Source organism: Heteronotia binoei, unplaced genomic scaffold (assembly GCF_032191835.1).
Source record: "Heteronotia binoei isolate CCM8104 ecotype False Entrance Well unplaced genomic scaffold, APGP_CSIRO_Hbin_v1 ptg000825l, whole genome shotgun sequence".
Classification (NCBI taxonomy): Eukaryota; Metazoa; Chordata; class Lepidosauria; order Squamata; family Gekkonidae; genus Heteronotia; species Heteronotia binoei.
The window spans coordinates 109,495-134,847 of record NW_026800106.1 but is presented as its reverse complement, the minus strand read 5'-3'; the positions used below and the strand labels follow the sequence as shown (position 1 = coordinate 134,847).

General features: G+C 41.7%; 1 protein-coding gene across 1 annotated transcript; it reads left to right on the top strand.

Moving 5' to 3' along the window:
• The first annotated feature begins 1,232 nt into the window (after positions 1-1,232).
• Positions 1,233-22,405, top strand: LOC132590826 (four and a half LIM domains protein 5-like). Its single transcript, XM_060263757.1, has 5 exons — positions 1,233-1,395; positions 2,917-3,091; positions 4,808-4,977; positions 14,019-14,205; positions 22,183-22,405. Exons 1-5 carry the CDS (start codon positions 1,237-1,239, stop codon positions 22,332-22,334), a joined length of 843 nt encoding a protein of 280 aa, XP_060119740.1. The 5' UTR covers positions 1,233-1,236; the 3' UTR covers positions 22,335-22,405.
• Positions 22,406-25,353: the final 2,948 nt, after the last annotated feature.

The following is a 25,353-nucleotide window of genomic DNA, read 5'->3' as shown; positions in this document are numbered from 1 at the left end:
AAGTTGCCTGTGAAGGAGTTCTGTATTCATTTTTGTTCTGTCTGCCCACAGATTCTAATCCCAGAAACTTCTGTACAAATCCCATCCCTTCCCTGCCAACATGTTTTAAATAAATCAAATCTTGTTTTGAAACGTTACTAGGGCCTAGCGTGCCACATTTCTGATGGGTAAAATTTTGACACCTGTGGTAATAGCAAAGGTAATTGATTTGTGGTGATAGGGCAAAAAAAGCAGTCACCTTGCCTCATCTCATAACAATGTCCTATATTGCTGTGTAGATCTTAATAGAATTAAACCATCTATACATTACACCCCATTGTATATGCTGCGCTTAGTCTTGTAAAGTTGATTGGGGGGGGGAACCTGATGCCTCGCCCAGTGCCCCAAATGACTTTCCCTCTGGTGACTCCCTCCCTGCCTGCCTGCCTGCCTGCCTCTCTCTCTCTCACACACACACACACACCACTGCCCTCCCCTCCCCCCAACCAACTTGCTTCCAGGCTGGGGGCAGCCCCCAGCCCCAGGGTGAGTTAAAGGGCCTGCGGATCAGCTGTTTCGCAGGCCCTTTAACTCATGCGGGGGCTGGGGGCTGCTTCTGCTGCCAACCCGCATGCTGTTTTAGGAGCAGGGAAGGGAGGGCTGCGGCGAGCTCACCACTGCCCTCTCTTCCCCACCAGTAAAATAACACGCGGGCCAGCAGCAGAAGCAGCCCCCAACCCCCGTGTGAGTTAAAGGACCTGCGGATCAGCTTCCCTCACAAAGGCAAACTGCTCTCAGTCCATCACAGCCCCCCCCCCAATGTTACTTGGTGATGTTATCAGTGCAGGGCGGGGGGGGGGGGTGCCAGAAGTTAGCCTTGCCTAAGGTGCCAGAAAGTCTAGAGATGTACAGTATGCTGTGATTTCTGTCTTTAACCATGGCTGCAGATTGTTTCAAGCTTCAAACCACTATAAACTTTGAAAATGAGTCAAATGTGTACAATGGCTTTCTATGGTGTAGGATGAGAGGAGGGCCATTTCCAAGCAGGGGCACCAATCTCTGTAGTCTGGAGATCAGTTGTAATAGTGGGAGATCTTCAGGCCCCACCTGGAGATTGGCAACCCTAACTTGCAATTACAGGTTCTAGAATTTAGGAATACTAAACACTGCAAATCACCTCAGGACTTTTGACGATACCCTTCGTGTGTGTATGTGTGTCTGTATGTTCCTTTTTTAAAGAAATACTGAGAACTTCAAATGGCCAGTGTTCATTCTAACTGTCATCACTGTATGGGCTCCCTTTGTGGAAGGCAGTATGCCATGAAAGAAGAGAACGCCTACTGTGTTAGGTGCTACGATAGCCTTTTCGCTAACATCTGTGAAGAATGTAAGAAACCCATTGAATGTCATTCCAAGGTAAGTACTAGAGGCTAACAATTTGGACAGTAGAAAGAAATTTCCAGGTATTTTCAATACTGGTGAAATACTTAAAATTTCTTAAGGGCAATCCTGGATTAATTCATATGGAGACATAAATGGCTAGTAGGGTTGGCTACTCCAGCTTGGAAAATATCAAAATATTTACGGATGATGAGGATGGGGTAGTTTGGGGTAGAAGGGAGGTCAGTGGAGAACTAATGCTATAGAAACCGCTCTCCAGCACTGCCGTTTCCTCCAGGGCGCAATCTGGAAATCAATTGTGATTCCAAGAGAATTTCAAGCCCCACCCCTGGAGGTTGGCAACCCTAAGGACTGGTAAAAAACCATTCATTACTAGGCAAAATAATCTTGTTACATTTCCTAGCAATATGTCTGTTGAGTGGAGTGGATTGTCATTTAAAAAAAAATTTAAACATTTCAACATACCCTTTCTACCTTATTCAGAATCCCCAAGGCAGCAAACATTAAAATCTTTCAAACATTAAAAAGAGCATATAACATTTAAAAAACAAAAATATTTAAAACAAATTAAACATATAAACACAAAATATAATACTGAGCTAGAACAAGAGGACATGTAGTGTAGCTTAAAACACTAGGGATGTGCACAAACTGACTCACAAACTAAAATTCATGATGATTTTGGGCCAGTTCGTGAACTTCAGTCAACCAGCACAAACTTTTCATGAACTTTCAAGTGCTTCATGATGGTTCATAAATGGATACCTTTCCAGACAGACTGTCTCCACTCACTCAGAATGTTTACCAAACTTCAAAGCAACAGGGGGCAGAATTGCAGGGCATGTAGAGGAACATCAAGGGGAAGTCCCCTGCAAGTTTGATATTTCTAGCTTCCAGAGAGTCTGTTCTATACATTCCTGAACTTTTGCCTATCATTTCCTCAGAAAGCACTTTCCTGCGGCACTTTCTTTGGGGGTCATAACTCAGACCCTGTAAATCCTCACCAAATTTGGAGGGCATGTAGAGGAGATCAGCCAGAGATCCCCTGTGAGTTTGGGGTTTCTACCACATCTCAAATCTCATGAATCAAACCAGTTCATTTGGCACCCAAAGTTCATGATGGTTCATGGTTCACAAGCCAGGGACGCCATGAACCATCACAAATTGCATTTTCCTGGTCCGTGCCCTTCCCTATAAGGCCCTTTCCTATATAGACTGCCTTCCTTCCCTTAACTCAAGACAATATACATCACTGTGCCTTCAGACTATACCTGGGGTCCTATTTCTTTGTAGGATCCTATGGATTTACAACTTTCTGTAGTACAGTATCCTGGAAATGAGTAGGGAAACAGGTTGTTCTAAAGCTGTTATCTTTGGAGCCAGCTACACAATGTCTATCCCTTTCAGCCATCTCTGAGGTCATCTCTGTCATTCAGTCTGCACCAGTAGCCCATGATGTCTTCCACATTGATTGTATCTGCCTGCATTTTTAAAGGAAACAAATGCTTTTATTAACATGCATTTACTGTCTCAAAGGATCTTGCTTACAAAGGCTGTCACTGGCATGAAGCGTGCTTCAAGTGTGCCAAGTGCAATCACTCTTTGGTGGAAAAGCCTTTTGCTGCCAAAGATGATCGCCTGCTGTGTACAGAGTGTTATTCTAATGAGTATTCATCAAAATGCTTCCACTGCAAGAGGACCATTATGCCTGGTAAGTTAACAAGGAAAGTTTTTTTTTAACTCCCTAACTAAATAAAACTGGTCCGTGGCATTCTTAATTAAATTTGAGCAATTGATTAGTTGAGCTTAAAAGGCAAGTCTTCATTTTTTTGGACTTGAGCAAAGTCCTTTCATCAAAGGGCCTTTTCAGATAAATACTTCCATGTATCCGAAATGTGCAATCCTTTGGTGGGGGGGCGGGGTAGAGTTTGCTCTTTGCAATTAAAACCAAACGTTGCTGGGAAAATCCGTTCTGGTCTTCTAGTGTTAGCTGTTATTTTATTTACCATTGCATTGGTAAACCCCCATTATCTAAAGAGGGCCAGGGGCAGGGCAGTATTCATAATTCTTATTTTGTTTTATCCTCAAAACAACCAGCTTGCCACACCCTGTGGCCCCTGAAGACAGCTAAACACCCTACCCATGATGCAGACAGAGGCCATAATACCATTGCCACTTGGAAGATGAAGGGGGGGGGCATGTTTGTTTTAAGGTTTATTTTTATTTTGTTTAACATCCAGTGCTAGAAATTCAGGTGCTTGCACAATGTAGTGTGTTATTTTGGTTGGTCTTAATAAAAAGTATATAGATATTATTTTCAGATATTGCTATGGACCAACACAGCTACCTATCTCTTTTAGTGTTTTGTGAGGAAAGTGAGACTGAAAGAGTAAGAGGCTGAAACGAGCTTCATGGGAGAAGGAAGATTCCTAGTTTAACACTCTATCTAGTCCAGTGTGGCACTCATGGGACCAATGGTGCTCACCAACAGGCTTCCTAGTAGCCATTTGCTTCTTCCCTAAATGAAATAACCAGTCTGGATTTCTTCCTCTTCACTGGTGCAGGAGATTGGTTCAGAAGAATCAATCACCTTTTTGTTTACAGGTAGCACCCATTCAGAAACAGCAGTTTCTATCACTAGAAGATACTTAACTGGCAACCTGTTGATATTTTGTAATTGGCCCCAACCCTCATTGTATGCAGGCAACCACTACTCATTCTCAAAATTCCAAAAGGACCCTTGAGGGTCAACAAAATGGTGGAGGGTCCTCAGGCTGTAGTCTAACCACTATGCCACACAAGTTCTCAAATATGCGCTCTGCAATGCGGTTGGCTGAGTATGGTTTGGAACTCATAGTTAATGTCTGTGGGATCACTAGCTATCAACATTATCCACATTGCAGGCCCATACTATTTTGATTATCTTTTAATATGTTTAGATTTAGCTATTAAAAGGTTTTAGGTCAGCTCAATCAAGAAACAAAAATGTATGCTTGTAAAAGTATTGCCAACATTTACATACAGAGTACAAGCGATAAGAAACTCCCCAAAATAAATTCTTAATAAACAGGAAAAGCATATAACCTAAGAGTCACAAGATTTATGATGTCTGTACCAGGAAGGGATTTGTTGAAGTAAATATAGTAAGCAAAAGACACCCACATATAGTACTGTTTTGCTTCTCTTTAGACAGCATTTTTCAGTTCTAAATCCTGTGGTATTTGGATGACCTTTTACATTTAACAATAAAATCTGACTGAGAAATCTTCACATGAACTTTCTTCGCTGAACAAAAGCTGATAATACTGTAAGAGTGAATTATGAAGAAAGAACTTCCTAATTTTATGATTCTTTATTGGATGATGCATCTTTATAAAACATGCACAACTGGCCAATAATCAAAGTGATTCTGTGTTTGGTTTTGCAGGCTCTCGTAAAATGGAGTTTAAAGGCAATTGTTGGCATGAAGCTTGTTTTGTTTGCCAACATTGTCGGCAACCACTAGGAACAAAGCCTTTGATTACCAAAGACAATGACAATTATTGTGTACCTTGCTTTGAGAAGCAATTTGCTCAGCGTTGTTACTCTTGCAAGAAGGTAATAACCTAATGCAAATAAGTGGGGGGAGGAAGGGAGACTAGAACATTTCAAGGAATTCAACTGCTCTTATAAAATCCTGATCCAAACATTTTCAGCTCTGCTGGCACTGGACATCAACAGAGACCAGAGAGAAGGGATAAAAAAAGGTAAAAGGTAAAGGTAGTCCCCTGTGCAAGCACCAGTCATTTTCGACTCTGGAATCACATCACAACTTTTTCATGGCAGACTTTTTACGGGGTGGTTTGCCATTGCCTTCCCCAATCATCTACACTTTTCCCCAGCAAGCTGGCTACTCATTTTACCAACCTTGGAAGGATGAAAGGCTGAGTCAACCTTGAGCCGGTTACCTGAACCCAGTTTTCGCCAGGATCGAACTCAGGTTGTGAGCAGAGGTTAGGATTGCAGTACTGCAGCTTTACCACTCTGCACCATGGGGCTCTGTGACCAACAGAGACCAGAGAGAAGGGATGCTAATCCCATATACCCAAATCATAATAAGTAAGTCAGTGCTGTAACAGCACTATGTTTTTAGTAATGTGCTTCATATTTCAGGAGCATCGTGCGAGCTTTCTGGGATACAGGAGTGTTTAACTTCTGTACTCTGTGAGTATCCTTCTGTGCATCTGATCCCAAAGGGATTAGGCATCTTTCCAGTCCCATATAAATGATATTCTATGGCAATTACTGCACCAAACTAGAGCTCTTTGGGGATTTACTGAGATTTTAAAAATCACTTATCACTGTACTACAGTCCCAGGGGGAAATTGCATGCTGTTATGGTTTTCCTTTCTTGTGGGAAAATAGTTCAGACTTCTGGGGAGGGGATGGAATTGTGATAGTCCAACCTCCTGTACAAAATCAGCGTCTGCCAAGAAATTATAGGAATGTGTGTGAAGGACTGATTTCCAAAGAGTTATTTGGTGGGGGTGAGTATAGATGATTATTTAATGAAGTGGTAACTGAAGTTTGTCAAGACTTAGATCCTATGCAGCAGGACCAGAGCTCCACTGCATAACATTTGTTAGCTGCCTCTCTCCCTTGCAGAACTCAAGACAGACTTACAAAATAACCAAAATTTATTTACAAGACACAATAACAGCAATATAAATAGGATAACAATTATAAAAAACAGTAAAAAGTCACAAGCTTAAAACTCCAGTTAGGACTGCCAGTGAACTAAATCCGTCAAATACAGTCCTAATAAAGCTATATTCAGCTGCCTCCTGAATATCAACAGTGAGGGGGTCAAGTGCAATTCCCTGCGGGAGGTTGTTCCAGGCAAGCTATGGTTGCCAAGTCTGTGCTGGAAAATACCTGGAGACTTTGAAGGTGGATCCAGGAGAGGGGTGAGGTTGGGGGAGGGGAGGGGCCTCAGCATGGTGCAATGCCATAGCAGCCACCCTTCAAAGCAGCCATTTGCTCCAGGAGAGCTGATCTCTGCCAACTGGAGATCAGCTGTAAAAGCGGATGATCTCCAGGCCCCACCTGGAGGCTAAGTAACACTGAAGATAAACCATGAATAATGATTTACAAATACTCTAATGTTGATGTACTGAGTTCTTTTTATACAAAGTATGATATGACATTCAATCACAATGTTTATACCCACAGAATAAAGTGATAATTCACTATGCAGTCCAATAATATGTCCATTTAAACTCCTAGAATAGTATAATGAAGAAAAAGCACACTCCTTGTAAAAGTGATTCTTCTGTGCCAGAGACATAGGTGAAATGTAGTTCAACAACTGAAGCCTCTGTGTTCCACAGGTCTAATATTGGCTCTGCATGGACTTAATGTAGACCAGAGAGAAGGGATGCTAGTCCCATATACCCAAAGCATAATCAGTAAGTCAGTACTGTAACAGCACTATGTTTTTAGCAATGTGCTTCATATTTCAGGAGCATCGTGCGAGCTTTCTGGGATACAGGAGGGTTTAACTTACACAAATGATTAACAAACAATGGCAACATGCTCTCCCAGGATAATCATTAGTATGTTTTGATGAAGAGATCTTCCAGCCATATTGCTTATCTCGGAACTAAAAAAAACGTTTCAATGTTACACCGTTTGATAACAATAACTCAGTGTATGTAAATCTTAACCACAAGCATATGATACTCACCCTCGCTCAAGTTATTTGGGATGCATAAGTCATTCATTCAGAAAGGCAATTTGGTTCAAGACTAGCCCCTACAATATATTACTTGCAGCTGAGATGCTCAACTGTGGTCTTAAAGAGACCAGTATCCAGTTCCAAAACATACAACTTTTATGCATAACAATGTAACCAGAAATGAAAATTAATACATTTATGCTGAGCCATCTTGTTGATACTAAACAATGTTGCTTAATAGAGGTATGCAAGCACACTGTCTTAACAATTAATTAAAAATAACAACCACATCATCAGATCAAAGGAATACCCTGAGAAACTACTGTTATTTATAACTGCTCAGATCCAGAGAAACATTAAGCCCATGCAAAGCCAATGTTAGACCTGTGGAACACAGAGGCTTCAGTTGTTGAACTACATTTCACCTACATCTCTGGCACAGAAGAATCACTATTACAAGGATTGTGCTTTTTCTTCATTACCCTATTCTAGGAGTTTAAATGGACATATTATTGGACTGTATAGTAAATTATCGGTTTATTCTGTGGGTATAAACATTGTGATTGAATGTCATATCATACTTTGTATAAAAAGAACTCAGTACATCAACATTAGAGTATTTGTAAATCATTATTCATGGTTTATCTTCAGTGTTACTTAGCCTCCAGGTGGGGCCTGGAGATCATCCGCTTTTACAGCTGATCTCCAGTTGGCAGAGATCAGCTCTCCTGGAGCAAATGGCTGCTTTGAAGGGTGGCTTCTATGGCATTGCACCATGCTGAGGCCCCTTCCCTCTCCTCCCCAAACCTCACCCCTCTCCTGGATCCACCCTCAAAGTCTCCAGGTATTTTCCAGCACAGACTTGGCAACCATATAAACTTTGTGATTAAGTGTCATATCATACTTTGTATAAAACGAACTCAGTGCATCAACATCAGAATGTTTTTAATCATTATTCACAGTTCATCTTCAGTGTTCCTCAACCTTCAACATGTTTCACATTGTTTTTGTTGCCCACCTGGAGGCTGGGAACCCTAGCAAGCCACATAAAGCTTTAGATGAGAAAAACAACATCTTGCATGAGCAGATTGGTAGCTGGTATAATTGCTGTAGTATTGGGGTGACATGTTCCCAATGGCACTGACCAGCAGTCTAGCTATAGTATTCTGCAGTAGCAGCAGCCCTGGGGTGGCCCGAAGTAGAGAGTATTGCCATACTCCAGTCTAGATGTAACTAAGGCATGGATCACAGTGACTAGATCTGACTAACCTGGAAGTGGATGCAGTTGATACACCAGCTGAAGCTGGACAAAAGTACTCCAAGCCATCACAGTCACCAAAGGTGACCTCTATGTCAAGCAGCACTTCAAGCTGTGAAGCTGGCTGTTCAAGGAGAGTATAAGCCCATCCCTAAAAGGAGAGACCTTGAGTCCCTGGTCTGCCTTTCTGCTAACCCAGAGAACTTCTGTCTTGTTAGGATTAACAACTTTCCCTTGTTAGGATAAAGAAAGTCCACCTCCCACTGTAGTCCTCTATGTCCCCTCAAATTCTGCCCCCAAGAATCAAGGGGTTTCTAGAAACATTAGAACATAAGAAGAGAAGCCATGTTGGATCAGGCCAGTGGCCCATCCAGTCCAACACTCTGTGTCACACAGTGGCCAATATGTGTGTGTGTGTGTGTATACACACACAGAGACACACAGACACACACACATTTATATATATATACACACACACGCACTGTGGCTAATAGCCACTGATGGACCTCTGCTCCATATTTTTTTCCAATCCCCTCTTAAAGCTGGCTAAGCTTGTAGCTGCCACCATCTCCTGTGGCAGTGAATTCCACATGTTAATCACCCTTTGGGTGAAGAAGTACTTCCTTTTATCTGTTTTAACTGCTCAGCAATTTCATTGAATACCCACGAGTTCTTGTATTGTGAGGAAGGGAGAAAAGGACTTCTTTCTCTACTTTCTCCATCCCATGCATAATCTTGTAAACCTCTATCATGTCACCCCGCAGGCGACGTTTCTCCAAGCTAAAGAGCCCCAAGCGTTTTAACCTTTCTTCATAGGGAAAGTGTTCCAACCCTTTAATCAATCTAGTTGCCCTTTTCTGCACTTTTTCCAATGCTATAATATCCTTTTTGAGGTGCAGTGACCAGAATTGTACACAGTATTGTGCACCATCGATTTATACAGGGGCATTATGATACTGGCTGATTTGTTTTCAATTCCCTTCCTAATAATTTCCAGCATGGCGTTGGTCTTTTTATTGCAATCGCACACTGTCTTGACATTTTCAGTGAGTTATCTACCACGACCCCAAGATCTCTCTCTTGGTCAGTCTCTGCCAGTTCACAACCCATCAACTTGTATTTGTAGCGGAGATTCTTGGCCCCAATGTGCATTACTTTGCACTTGGCCACATTGAACCTCATCTGCCACGTTGACGCCCACTCATCCAGCCTCAGCAGATCCCTTTGGAGTGCCTCACAATCCTCTCTGGTTCTCACCACCCTGAACAATTTAGAGTCATCTGCAAACTTGGCCACTTCACTGCTTACTCCCAACTCCAGATCATTAATGAACAAGTTAAAGAGCATGGGACCCAGTACTGAGCCCTGCAGCACCCCACTGCTTACCTTCCTCCACTGCGAAGACTGCCCATTTATACTCACTCTCTGCTTCCTATTAATTAGCCAGTTTTTGATCCACAAGAGGACCTGTCCTTTTACTCCATGACTCTCGAGCTTTCTAAGGAGCCTTTGATGAGGAACTTTATCAAAAGCTTTCTGGAAGTCAAGGTAAACAACATCTATCGGGTCCCCTTTGTCCACATGTTTGTTCACCCCCTCAAAGAAATGTAACAAGTTAGTGAGGCAAGATCTTCCCTTACAGAACCCATGCTGAGTATTCCTCAATAACTTGTATTCATTTATTTATTTATTTATTTATTTATATTGGAATTTTTTTTTTATAGTTTTATAGTTTTTAATTCATCAATCAGTTGTAGGACATCCTCTCTTGTCACCTCAATTTGACTCAGGTCTTTTAACACCCCTTCCAAAATTAGTGGTTCTGGAGTGGGAAAACACTTCTCATCTTCCACAGTGAAGACAGAGGCAAAAATGCATTCAGCTTCTCAGCCATTTCCCTAGCCTCCTTCAGTAATCCTTTTACCCCGTGGTCATCCAAGGACCCCACTGCCTCCCTGGCTGGTTTCCTGCTTCTAATATATTTGAAGAAATTTTTATTGTTGGTCTTTATGTTTTTTGCAATATGCTCCTCATAGTCCCTTTTTGCCTGCCTGATCACAGTCTTGGATTTGATTTGCCACAGCCTGTGTTCCCTTTTATTAATCTCACTTGGACTGGTTTTCCACCGCTTAAAGGAGTCCTTCTTACCTTTTACATCTTCCATTACTTTGTTTGTTAACCATGCAGGCCTTTCTTATACTTGTTTTTGCCTTTCCTAACTTGTGGAATATATTTTATCTGAGCTTCTAGGATTGTAGTTTTAAATAGCATCCAAGCTTCCCCAAGGGTTTTGTCTGCATTTACCTTTCCTTTTCGTTTCCTCTTCACATGCCTCTTCATCTCAGAGAATTTACCCCTTTTAAAGTTAAAAGTGGTTGTGCTGGTCTTTTGGGGCAACTCCCTATTTATACAAATGGTGAAATCAATAACATTATGGTCACTGCTCCCAAGCGGTGCAATCACTTTTACATCTCTCTCCAAGTCTTGGGCATTACTTAGGACCAAATCCAGGCCCGCCCCACCCCTGGTAGGTTCTGTGACCATCTCCTCCATAGCACAGTCACTGAGAGCATCAAGAAACTCAATCTCTTTCTCGCGACCTGAACACATATTGACCCAATCAATCTGCGGGTAGTTAGAATCACCTATTACGACACAGTTTTTACGTTTAGCCGCTAACTTTTATCCTTCCATCATATTATAATCATCCTCTATCTTTTGATTTGGTGGGCGATAATAAACTCCCATAGTTACATTTCCTTTTGGGCCCTCTATTTCCACCCAAAGCATTTCTAGAAGGGAATCTAATTCTTTGACCTCAGTCTTACTGGACTGTATACCCTCTCTGACATACAGAGCCACCCACCTCCAACCCTTCCCTCCCTGTCCTTCCGATATAACTTATATCCAGGAATCACCATGTCCCACTGATTCTCCTCATTCCACCAAGTTTCATTGAAAATTGTTCTTCTCCTCTTCCACATGTGGAAGATCCTTTCTAAAGGAAAAAGGAATGTTAGGATTCCAAGCCCAAGTAGCTCCATGCCAACTGGACTTTCAGCTGCGGTTAGGAGAATTTAATTATGTTTGCACTTGAACAGAAAACGAAGGGAGTAGGGAAATGGTAACATTGTTTCTCTATTGCAGGATTACGGGGGAATGGTTTACCAGATAGTTCTATTAAAATGCCGTGGTAATTACCAGCTGGTACTTGATAGTCTGTGTCCCTCTTTAATTAAAGTGGTTGCGGAGAAAGGAAATGCCTGATGCCTCTAATAGAAATCAGTTGCACATATGAGGCACATTACTGAAGGCAGATTCTTGTTTTAAATAAAGTTTTGTGACACAAGTAAAGGAAATGTTTTTGAACAAAGGAAGTAAGGTGACAATTATAATAATAAGGATTATTTCAAGGGCTAGAATGCCTTGGCTGCTTCCAAATAGATCCAGGTGGGCATCATCAGTATTATCATTGTTGTTATTATTATTGTTACATTTTTATGCTGCCTTTCCACTCTCTCAGAATCCTCAAAGTACAAACATAGAAAACATTAGAACAATTTTTTTAATTAAAATTATAAAATAATTCAATTTAAACACATAAAAACAGCAGTAAAGTAGGGCCAGTAATTGCTATTGGAAGTATGCCAGCTAAAACAAAAGACATCAACAGAAGGAGGCAGATCAATTTCTCTGGGGAGGGAGTTCCAAAAATTTGGTGCCACAACCGAGAAGGCTCTTTATTTGGTCATCACCCATCTAGCATCAGGTGGCAGGGGCAACTGAAGCAGGGGCTCAGAAAATGATAGGTAGGTTTGTATGGGAAGAGGCAGGTCTTAAGATATATTAAAGGTCAATACCAGCAACATGAATTGAGCCCAGAAGCCAACTGAAAGCCAGTGTAAATGGAACAATACTGGAGTGATATGGTCTGCACAACTTACTCCAGTCAACACTCTGGCCACAGTATTCTGTATCGATTGTAGCTTCTGGACAGTCTTCAAAGGTAGCTCCATGTAGCGTGCAATGCAGTAACACAATCTAAATGTTACCAGGACATGCACCAAAGTGGCAAGATCCTTTCTGCCCAGGAAGAGCTGCATGTGCTGCTGGTGAAAGGCACTTTTCAAAGCTGGTGAAAGGCACTTTTGGCCATGGCTGTCCAACTGTCCAATAGGAAGTCTGGGTCCAGGAGAGCCCCCAAGCCATGAACCTGCTGTTTTAGCATGAGTGCAACCCCATTCAGTACAGGGAATTACTCATTTCCTGGGTCAGATTCTCCCACCATCAGTAGCACCTCTGTTATGTGAGGATATCTCCCCTCACTGTTTCTTCTTTATAATCTCTAGTAATGCAAAATGTGTGATGCGATACCTGTCACACGTTTCCCTTGCTCGTTGTTTAGTTGGCTGCTACTACTGAAGGTTGTACAAATTCATGATACAACATTACATCACTCATTCTGTTTTACAAGGAATTACAGAGATGGAGGAGAGTAGACATGATGCTTCTGTTGTGGGAGAGATAAGTGACTGCTGCCAGTCTCTGATAATTTCTCATTGAGGGATAAGAATCTCATTTTTCACCATTCTGTTTGGATCTTAGTGGATGAAATAACTGTCTCATGTTACAACCTCACTCTTCAGTCCTGTTCTGAAGCACACACGGGACTTTTTCACTATAAAAGTTCTTTCCTTTACTTCTGTTGAGGGGACAATTAACACACCTAGGAATCCAACATGATCACTAGAGCACCCAGGGCTGGATTAACAATTAGGCCAAGTAGGGACTGGCCTATGGGCATCCACGCCTTGAGGGGCCTTGCGCCAGCTCCCCCCCCCCCCCCCGGTTCCTCCCCTGCTTGCAGTCCTCCAAGCCTGCATGCACAGTCAGCAACTGAACCGCTCTTTGCCCAACTTGCTTGGTGCGGCTGCTCCTAATGTTGTTGCCAAGTTTGCTTCTCTCTGACTCTCCCCTGCAGCTTTGTCAAAGAGGCTTTTGAAAAGGTGCCTGCAGGTTGCAGTGGGGGCCATGGGCAGCGGGGCATGCGCTCTGAGATAATTTGCAAGGGGGCCTCCAAGATTTTGACTGCCTAGGGGCCTCCAGGGGGTTTAATCCAGCACTGAGAGCACCTCTGGATCAGATCCCTAATTTGCAATGCAGACCTTTTCTTCTTGACTGCAGTTTATCTTACATTCTTGTATAAATTAGGAGGACTGTAGGTCATCTGCTTTGAAGTGGTAGATACTTTGATAATATTCTGTATATAACTGGGAGCAGAAGTAGCCAGCAATGCAAGATGAGGTTTAGCTTCTTTATAAAAGCCTTTTGTAGCACCAGAGATCAGGACATTGTACCTAACAAATTACCATTCCCCAGGGGAAGCATAGGACAGTGTTTCTGAACATGCACAAAATGGTGAAGGGGTAAATCTTCTTTGCCAGAGTTTATTATTCAAAGCAGACTCCATTCCTACATTTTTTTCTTTTTAAGGAAACTAACCAATTAGTAACCATTTTTGAGAATAATTTAATGCCTTCTACAGTGCTAATGTACAATAAGGTTCTAGGCCCCTTTCTGTTCTATATTTTTACACTTCCATGACCAACTTCAAGGCATCTTGCTATCCATGATTTTAATAGACTTTTGTTTTTCATCCATTAGGTGATAACTACTGGTGGTGTGACATACCGTGACCAGCCATGGCACAAAGAATGCTTTGTATGTACAGGATGCCAACAGCAGCTTGCAGGTCAACGGTTCATTTCGAAAGATGAGCATCCTTACTGTCTTGAATGTTTCAGCAGCTGTTATGAAAAAAAGTGTGAGGCCTGCTCAAAGCCCATTACAGGTGACTGTGGACTATTTAGTTACACAAATTTTATTGACTGTTGCCATTTTAATAGGGCTGTTTCTGCCAAGATCAAATAAATTTTACAAGTTTAAACAGATTAACTAAGCAAATAAGTTTTTACATATTTGTATATGAGTAAAATATTATCTCAGAAGGAAACCATGTTCTTACATGCTAGATAGGCCCCAGAGTAGAATGACAGCCCCTAGGAGTAGCAGAAATATTCTGCGGCTAGATTGACAGGTTGGGGAATTTGTTCTTCCTGTGCGCAAAGCATGTGCAGCACGATGGTGTCACCCGGAAGTGATACCATCACACCAGGGATGCTCTAGGACTCGTACTAAAAACCATACCATAGTGTTTTACCATGATTCCTAGAGATCACACCAGAAACTCCCTAGGATTCCTGGTAAAACTCTATGGTACCATATAGTTTTTAGCACAAGTCCTAGAGCATCCCTGCACAACATCTCTGGCATGATGACATCACTTCTGGGTGACATCACCACTCCGTAGACGGCATGCACCAACAGGGCTCTTAGGGAGTGGGGATCCCCCAGTGACCTGCTTCCTGCTGGCAGGTTGGGGCCCTCCTGGGTGGGGGATTCCCCACCCCCAGTGGGAGCTTGGCAGCCCTATAGCCACTGAAAGTAGCTATAGGATGGAAATAATAGGTCCAAGAGTGAAATGATACCCCCTATAATTGAATAGGGCCCTCCTACTTGAATAGGTTACAATGGAAGAGGGGAGTAAGCTAGCCACAGGTATATATTTAGGGATAGTGTGGGAGAGTTACTATTCTACAGGCAAGAGGAAGCTCCTGTGATGAAGCACACTGCTTCAGTGACAAAAGTGTCAAGAAAAGGTAAGGAGACAGGTAAGTTAGGCATCTGGGGGCATTTGGCAAGAGCATGACAGGGCCTGAGAAGTAAACCTCTTTCCTCCATTACACTGGTTTCAATCACCTGTGCTCTGCACCTGTAATCACGAACCTTATTGTGGAATAAAATATTTTACACTGATTTCAATCGTAGCAGCCATCATTCCACTCTGAGAGCTATGATTCCATTCCCAGAATATTTCTGCTACCCATAGGGGCCATCATTTCACTCTTGGACTTCTAATTCCATTCTGAAAATACTTCTGCTGCTTCCAGGTCCATCATTCCACTGTGGGGACTGTCATGCCAGTCCCAGGACACTTCAGCTACTCCCAGGAGCCACCATTCTATTCTGGGACCTTTTATTTCAGGCTCAAGACACTTCTCCTATTCCTAGGAGCCATCATTCCTCTTGGGGGGCTGTCATTAAAGGACCAAAACACTTCTTCTACTTCCAGGGACTGTTGTTTCATTCTGGGGGCTGTCATTTCAGTCCCAGAGCACTTCTACTCCCAGCTACCATCATTCCACTCTTGGGACTGTCAGTCCAGTCACAGAACAGTTCTGCTGTTTCCAGAGATGTCTGGATTCTGTCATTTCAGTCCCAGAACACTTTGGGTCCTGTCATTCAAGTCCCAGAACACTCAAGCTACTCCCAGAGACCTTAATTCCCTTCTGTGGGTCATTGTTCCAATCCTAGTGTTCTCTATCTCATTCTGAAGTCCTTCATTCAAAATCCATTACACATTTTCATTGCAACTATTCTGTGTTGTAATATATTTCAGTGGAGCCCATGCAAGCAAATTGGCATTTCTGGCTCTCACTATATACAATGGGCCTTCAAGCCTCTCCCATTGTTTTCAGTAGGCAATCTTGTCCTTTTTAGTACATTCTGCAGCAAATATACCAAATCCTCACAAGCACAGGAGCAAAAGCTGTGTGCAGACAGTGAGGGGAAAGCTGAGGAGGTGGGAGGGAGACAGGAGGAGCTATGGGGATCTGAGGAGGCAGCCCCTTCCCCTTCCTGCTGCTGATTCTTTCAGATGCACAAAAGGTGCCACTGTGAGTGGACGCACCAGGAGGCGGAGCTCTCATTGGTCAGCAAGTGACCACCACCTAAGCCAACCCCTGATGCTGGGCCTGTCTGCCACCTTAGTCTGAAGTAATCTCAAGGTTTTCTTTAAGGCTTGTTTTGTTGTTTGAGCATAGGAAACATTTTTAAGTTTTCTGTAATTGAGGAAAAGGGTTTAGTTCCCAGGTCTTGTCATGCTCTTGCCAAAAAGGTAACTTTAAATTTAGCTGAATCTTCAGTTTACTATCTTTTTCCTTTGATGTCTACATTTCCAGTGAGTCTTCACACCAGGAAAGAACTGAACAAACTGACTTCTGTATAACTACAGCAAAAATAAAAGAAGCTGAAGTAACTAATACCCCTTCCCATTTGGTCCCCGGAGGTGTTTAAAGACAGCACACATTCAGTGGGGCTTCCTAACATCTTGGGTCTCATGTGGGGGTAGACACAACTGATGTCCCCATTCACAATCTTCTACCACAGAAGAGAATCTTATCCAGGCACATCAGAACATTCTAAAACACTCCTTAAGGTACTCATTCATTGCAGAGTCAGTCGTGCCCCATCCTGGCCAGGAACAGTGGTGGAAAGCAGTGTTCCCTCTAAGTTTGTTTATTTATTTATTTTGATTTATATCCCGCCCTCCCCGCTGGAGCAGGCTCAGGGCAGCTCACATCATAAAATCCCAACAATAATTAAAATTAATAAGTATTAAAATTATACATTCAGCAATAAAACAATAAAAGATATTCAACAGTTAAAACAGTTAAGGAAATCCTGTGTTTTACACTAAGGGTCTTACTGACTGTATATCTTAATAATGTGCCATACACATCACCAATTCCTATACAACTCTGCCAGTTTTCTCTGTTCAACCCTTTTGCCACAGCTAAAAGCACAAATATAATCTTGTATGAGGAGCACTTAGGTTGTGTTCAACCATTAAAGCAATCAACTTCGAAGAACTGAAATTATGCATTTATTATAATGGTCTTTTATTTCAAAGACATGTCAAATAAGTAAACAGCTACTTCTCAGAGTAAACAATGTAGCAAACAGTGTTCTTGTATTGAAATACAAATCAATGGAGCACTCCAAGTATTGCTGTAATATAATTCAGTCAGTGCATGATAGATGCATCTACCAAAGCAGCATGATAACTCACCTTATGGTTCCATAATTATACAAGCGAGTTCTTATTTTAGCATTTTAGCACATGATTGTTAAAATTATTTTTAGCACAATATATCCCCACACACATAGTTAGAGTGGGTAAATAGAACAGACTGCAGTTTAAAATACTTTACTGAATATTCAGTGCTGGTTTGCCTTTCATTGTGAAGTGTCAAAAAGAACAAACAAAAAAGGCAGTTTGTCCTTATATAATTTATGCATCATGCTCCTGATTTGTATCATGCAACAGTGGGGCAAAAGTCTACTATGGCAAGCAAGCATTCCGTCTTGTATCTGAAGTGAAGCTGAATTCTTTTTACTACTTGGCAAGATAATACAGTGTAGTAGATCAACTGTTAGATGGGGAGTCTTGAAGGCGGCCCTACTCCACCTTGAATCTTATTCAGCAGTCATGAGCAAGTCGTCATTATGCCTTTCAAGTTGCAATCATGCCTCATAATGCTCTCAAAATGCATGGTTGCCATTTTCTGAGACCTGTGTACTTGAAATGAGAGCTGTACGTATTGGAAGCATCACAGGTAATGTAAGCTCCTGGTGGAAGCATCACAGGTTGTGGTAGGCTCATGGTATACGTGGTTGTGCAATACTTATCTCTCAGACTTCTTTACTTCACAGAGGAGGAAAGCAGGGGAAACACCATCCTATATATTAAATGCAAGTACATCATCCTGAGCTCTTTGGAGGGAGGCCAGGATACAACTGTAATAACAAACAACAATGTGCAAAGGAGTTGACAATTTTGATACCACTTGACAATTTTTTGTGTCCAACTACTAAATTATGCTAAAAGTGAAGAATATAAAATATAAAAATAGAAAGCATCCTGAATACTGGAGAAGAGCACACTGAGAGGTGAAATATTGCAATTGGGAGCTCAGTCTATTATCTATGAAAATTTTGCATCTAAAAAGATTTTTGTGGAGTTCTGATATGGAAAAACAAAACAAACTATAGGCCTGATCTAGGGTGGAAGATGAACATAGAAGGCGTTTTATTTATTTATTTGATTCCTAGCCCTCCCTCCCCTGCACAGCAAGGTTCAGGGTGGGTTACAATAATGTAGACACAAAAATGTAAACAGCAACCTAGTTATAAAATAATCTCTAAACACTACGTATACATCAATCAACCGTTAAACAATAAGAAGGCAGTACATAATACAAATTAATACATCCACTCCCACAGGCTCTATGTGTATGCAATAGTAGATGTTAACTAATAGTGAGGCAAGTGGGTGGATATGTTGATGCTAGGAGCTCGATTAATTTAGCCTCAATCTGAAGCTTTAATATTCCCAGAGTTGAGCAACCAATCTTGCCAGCAAAAGAAAAGCTGATTTATGATTCAACATTTGTGTTTAAAGGGCTTATAATTAAATGTTTGGCAAACACTCAGAGGCTATTTAAAAGGACTCAAGACCATTAGCTTGAGCTTAGAAACAAATTGAATGCCCTCTTGCTCCAGCTCTGAGAAACAACATTGGCAATTAATTCAAAATTTTGTAATTCAAAGAGGAGGGGGGGGATCCAAAAAAAAATGAGACATTGAGTCATTGTTTGTATTAATGTATGCAGTGTTTGCCAAACATTAAAGGGAGGCAGTGGGGCCCTTGAATGACCAAGGGGTAAAAGGATTACTGAAGGAGGATAGGGAAATGGCTGAGAAGCTGAATGCATTTTTTGCCTTCGTCTTCACTGTGGAAGATGAGAAATGTTTGACCGCTCCAGAACCACTAAATTTTGTAAGGGGTGTTGAAAGGCCTGAGTCAGATTGAGGTGACAAGAGAGGAGGTCCTACAACTGATAGACGAATTAAAAACTAATTAAAAACCAGGTCCGAATGGCATACATCCAAGAGTTCTGAAAGAACTCAAAGTTGAACTTGTGGATCTTCTGACAAAAAATTGTAATCTTTCATTGAAATCTGCCTCCGTTCCTGAGGACTGAAAGGTAGCAAATGTCACCTCCATCTTTAAAAAGGGTTCCAGAGGAGATCCGGAAAATTACAGGCCAGTCAGTCTGACTTCAATACCGGGAAAGTTGGTAGAAACCATTATCAAGGACAGAATGAGTAGGCACATTGATGAACACGGGTTATTGAGGAAGACTCAGCATGGGTTCTGTAAGGGAAGATCCTGCCTCACTAACCTGTTACATTTCTTTGAGGGGGTGAACAAACATGTGGACAGAGGAGACCCAACAGATGTTGTTTACCTTGACTTCCAGAAAGCTTTTGATAAAGTTCCTCATCAAAGGCTCCTTAGAAAGCTCGAGAGACATGGAGTAAAAGGATAGGTCCTCTTGTGAATCAAAAACTGGCTAATTAATAGGAAGCAGAGAGTGAGTATAAATGGGCAGTCTTCGCAGTGGAGGATGGTAAGCAGTGGGGTGCCACAGGGCTCAGTACTGGGTCCCATGTTCTTTAACTTGTTCATAAATGATTTAGAGTTGGGAGTGAGCAGTGAAGTGGCCAAGTTTGCAGATGACACTAAATTGTTCAGGGTGGTGAGAACCAGAGAGGATTGTGAGGCACTCCAAAGGGATCTGTTGAGGCTGGGTGAGTGGGCGTCAACATGGCAGATGAGGTTCAATGTGGCCAAGTGCAAAGTAATGCACATTGGGGCCAAGAATCCCAGCTACAAATACAAGTTCATGGGGTGTGAACTGACAGAGACTAACCAAGAGATAGATCTTGGGGTCCTGGTAGATAACTCACTGAAAATGTCAAGACAGTGTGCGATTGCAATAAAAAAGGCCAATGCCATGCTGGGAATTATTAGGAAGGGAATTGATAACAAATCAGCCAGTATCATTATGCCCCTGTATAAATCGATGGTGCGGTCTCATTTGGAGTACTGTGTGCAGTTCTGGTCGCCGTACCTCAAAAAGGATATTATAGCATTGGAGAAAGTCCAGAAAAGGGCAACTAGAATGATTAAAGAGTTGGAACATTTTCCCTATGAAGAAAGGTTGAAACGCTTGGGGCTCTTTAGCTTGGAGAAACGTCGCCTGCGGGGTGACATGATAGAGGTTTACATGATCATGTTTCGGATGGAGAAAGTAGAGAAAGAAGTCCTTTTCTCCCTTCCTCACAATACAAGAACTCGTGGGCATTCGATGAAATTGCTGAGCAGTCAGGTTAAAATGGATAAAAGGAAGTACTTCTTCACCCAAAGGGTGATTAACATGTGGAATTCACTGCCACAAGAGGTGGTGGTGGTGGCTGCAAGCATAGCGAGCTTCAAGAGGAGATTGGATAAAAATATGGAGCAGAGGTCCATCAGTGGCTGTTAGCCACAGTGTGTGTGTGTGTGTGTGTATATATATAGAATTGGACCAGAGGGTCCAATTCTATGAGCCCCAAAAGATGGTGCCCCTATACTTCATTATTTCCTATGGAAGAAAGGAATTTTAAAAGGTGTGCTGTCCCTTTAAATGTGATGGCCAGAACTCCCTTGGAGTTCAATTATGCTTGTCACATCCTTGTTCTTGGCTCCACCCCCAATGTCTCCTGGCTCCACCCCCAAAGTCTCCTGGCTCCACCCCCAAAGTCCCCAGATTTTTCTTTAATTGGACTTGGCAACCCTAGATCCAACATGGCTTCTCTTATGTTCTTATGCCCACATACATGTGCAAACACGTACATATGACCAGAGGCCAGCATACTTTCAGGACCGTCTCTCCCCATATGAACCCCGTAGGTTCTTAAGATCAGCAATTCAACACCTCACCAAAGACATCCAGCTTGTCTTGACTGGAGCCAGGGCTTTTTTGGCCCTGGGCCTTGCCTGATGGAATGAGCTACCTTTGGAGATTTGGGCCCTATGGGACCTGCTGCAGTTCTGCAGGGCCTGGAAAACAGCTCTTCTGCCAGGCTTCAGTTGAGGCAGAAGACATCATCTATCTGTCCTCGCCCACATTTGGCGATTGGGATCTGATGGATCTCTGGCCCTGATTGGTCATGATTGCTGGATCATGACTGCTGAGGCAGAGTTTTAAGTTGGTATTTTAGCTATTTATATTGTAATCTAAATCCTGTTTTAATGGTTATTTTAATATTGTTTTAAATTGTTTTAAATCTTTGATGTAACATGCCCTGAGCCTGCTTGCAGGAAGGACAGGATATAAATTGAAGGGAACAAATAAAATTTAAAAAAAAACAATATACTTCACAGTTTCTTAAATGGGCAAAATCGTTGATGGCTTCACAGGAACATGTTTTTCAGACTTAGCTATATTAATGTTTACAGGGCTTTTTTCTGGAAAAAGAGGTGCTAGAACTCTCAAGAAGGAAATGGAGAAGCACACAGGTGCTCCTCATGAACTTTTAAACATTTTTTGAGAATTTTGTTTCCACAAAGAGGTTCTGGAATTCCATTGTGCCATGTTCTCCCATGGAAAAAAACCTTATATTTTAGATCTGTAGTCCACCTTGCTTAATAATTAACTGCTGCATCATGTTAATGCATTATTTCTTAAAGTCTTCTTCACCTTTCTACCCTGAAGCCATGGTCACATACAAGAAATCATAAAACACAATCAAACTCTCAAACCATTAAAATGATTCAGTTACAGTATACACTTAAAAACCATCTATATTTCCTCCCTGAGACACACAACTAAGCATTACAGCTCAAGCTTTGCCTTGAGATTTCTGAGTTAGAGGGAGCTCTGCCTCACTATTGGGTTCATGTGTTTGCTTATGTAAAGTCTGAACATTGTCTAGGAGAAATAAGAAAACGTTGCTTTATTAGAGAATAATTACCCATTGCGATCTGCTGGAAGATATGCATAATCATACTTAACTATCTCCTGTTTTTCCTTTATAGCTCTTGGTGGAGCCAAATTTGTCTCCTTTGAGGATCGCCAGTGGCACAGTGACTGCTTTAACTGTGGGAAATGTTCCAGCTCTCTGGTGGGAAAGGGGTTTCTTACTCAGCAGGACCAGATCCTCTGCTGCAAGTGCATCAGCTCCATATAGCTAAATACACCCAAAAGCAAATCTGTTACTGCCTATGAATTGTCACTATTTGCTTTAATCATTCAGCAAACAGAAATTATAGTAGTTGTTTAATCAGGCAAACTACTTTCTGATGCTACTTCTGTCACCGTTGAATAAACCCCTTGTGCCCTGTATATCCTTGCTATGAAACTAGTGCTAAAGCAATTATAAATTATTAATCTAAAGAAAATGTCTCCTACTTCTTGTATTTCTTTGTTGTTTGGCATACAAGAATGTATAGATTATAGTACAAGCCAATATTTTCCTTAAATCCTAGTAAAGAGATTATATGAGCAGAGCTTCCCCAACAGCACAATATTTAGCAGTGCTGTTGTTGTATCACAGCTTTGAATAAAAAAAAGGGGAGCACCTAAATGTGCCTTTCTTTATTATGCCTCCAAACCAAACCATAACTAAAATTCCTTGGTAAATCAGGACTTGATAAAAGAAAAAATACCTTTTCACAGAGACAATACTATTGGGGTTAACTGGTATAGTTACTTCAGTACCACTAGTTAGCAGAATGCTTTAAATGAAGCTACAAACGCAAGTTTAAAAGAGAAATACTTCTCTCTTTATTTTAGAAGTAAACTTTCAACCAAAATGAGGAAAGATAAAATAGAGTACTGACTTACTAGCTAAGGCTGGAAGCAGATGGCAAGAGAGCCATCTGCTTCATGGTTTCAAGAGAGGACACAGCATGTCATTCCTCTTGGTGTGTGCAGGGAGAAAGGGGAACTTCATCTGAGAGAGTGAACAGAAGGAAGGAAGTTGTCCCTGACAGCACAATCTACATTTCAAAGGGGGCAGTGGCAGAAGAGTAAACAGAGGAAAGAAAGGTCAGTGTGCTATTGAGTCATCATGTGCATGAATGTTTGCCCACATACATGTGCAAACACACCTAATATACTTCAGAGTTTCTTAAATGGGCAAAATCTAGCTGTCTTTTCTCTCTTGCTATGCAGTCTGGAGGCAAAGGCAGGGGACAGCACCTTCACTTCCAACAAATACAATATGTGACTTGGCAAAAAGATGAAAACCAGCATGATCACTGTCCCAGTAACACACATTGTTGAATAACCTGTATGTGAGTGACAAAAACACACCCTGAGGTCACGGAGTCTTCCTTGATAGTTTACAAAATCAAAAAAGTGCCATTAATTTTAATATCAAAGTTATTTATAGTCAAACACATATAAAAACTAATCCTCACTGTGTATCAACAGCCTGTTAGTAGAAGTGCATTGAGTTTCCTTTTAATGGGGAAATTAGCTGGAACACCCAAGCGTGAGCTTTGAGGAGCTGAGATCTTTTACCAATGATATGGAGGTTGAATAGCTCAGAAAATAACTCCACACGAGAATGAAATTTGAAATTGTTTACTGAAAATAATATAGGTGTTGCAATACAATCACTCTTTGCACATAAATTATATTAAGCGCACACACACAAGACCTAAGAAATAAAGGGGTGCGAGACAACAGGAAACAAGGGGAGACAGACAGGGTATACTAACCTTCTAGAAGATGGCAGACATCCATTGAAAAATGGAGCTGGAAGCAGGCATGGCCAGTGTGACCTGTCCCAAAGGAACCTGATAACAGGGCATATCGGTGGGTACAAACTGTCAAGGCGCCTAACAGAGTGCACACCCTATGACTCCAGACTTGGATAGTTATAGGGTTGGGAGGGGGAAGTCTCTCCGCGGGGACTTGATGGTGGAGAGATGGGAGATGATGGCCTTCTCGGGTCATTACAATAGGTGTCTGGGGGTAAAACAAAAGGGGAAAATTGTACCTGTATGGCCACTCAGGAAGGGCAGTTTAGGTGACAATTTAGTTTTGACATTCCCAGGAAACAATGCAATAACACCACAATGGGGTAACACATAGCATATTGACAGAGACGGGGTGAGGATGAGTCACTAGAAGAGACATTGAAAGGATTACCCATCCACACTGGCACATTCCTGTATTTTTCCATTGCGTCCATCTGAAGAAGTGGGGAGGGGGAGGACGTTCAGAGGCATGCCTTGCCTATGCAGCCCAGCCTTCCAGCATGGAGTTTTCCTGGTCTCCATCTTGGGGCTTTCTAGGGACACACAAGCTAGCTTGAGGGGGCCCCCATGTCTTTTAGGGCTACCCTCTTTATTCAGCAGCACTCTGGTAACAAGTCTTCCTCCAGGAAGTTCTGGGACTTCACACAAATGACTGGAGAAACCAATCTCCTAAGAAATTCAGTCAAAACACAAACAGAGAAGAGAGTTTGTGATGGGTTCATTACAGTATATTTGACACAATGCTGCTGACATGTCAAGGAGAGTATTAAAGTACATTCTAATGTAAAGACATACCCCTTTCATTTTTTTTTCTCGCTAAGTTGTGCCTCTCTTATACCTGTCTCAAAGGCAGTTTGGCCTGTTAGATATTTGGAGATATTAGTCAAAACTTTTATTCTAGTCTTATTACTATGATCTCAGGGCAGAATGCATGGTGCTCCCCTGCTTCATGTTGTTAAGCTGAGAGAGAAAATTGCTGTTCCAAGTGAGCTTTTATGTCTGTGGTATTTGAAGCCCATTCTAGTTTGATTCTCCATACTGCTGTCTGTCTCTAACTGCTGGATTCCATTAAAAATCCATTGTGTTGGTACTTGGTTTTACTGTTTAAATGTCATCCAAACATAATGCCAAAACATGTTTTTAATGCTACGTGAATGAAGAAAATTCTGCCTTGAGATGCTATTTTAGGAAAACAAACACAAATAATAGTTTTCCAGTTATAATGTAAATTGCAAATTGCAGTTGGCATTAAAGCAAAAGTGTATGTGTCACAAAATTTACATTCCACCAATAATAGCTTCACTACCTCTTTGTACCTGCAAGCCCTCTCTCTTCAGCTTTGTTTTCTGCATCTGCTTGACTTCCTTTGCTCAAACAATTGCCCTTCACTTTTACAAGGCACCAGTTATCAAAAATAGAATTAGGTTGCAAGACCTAAAA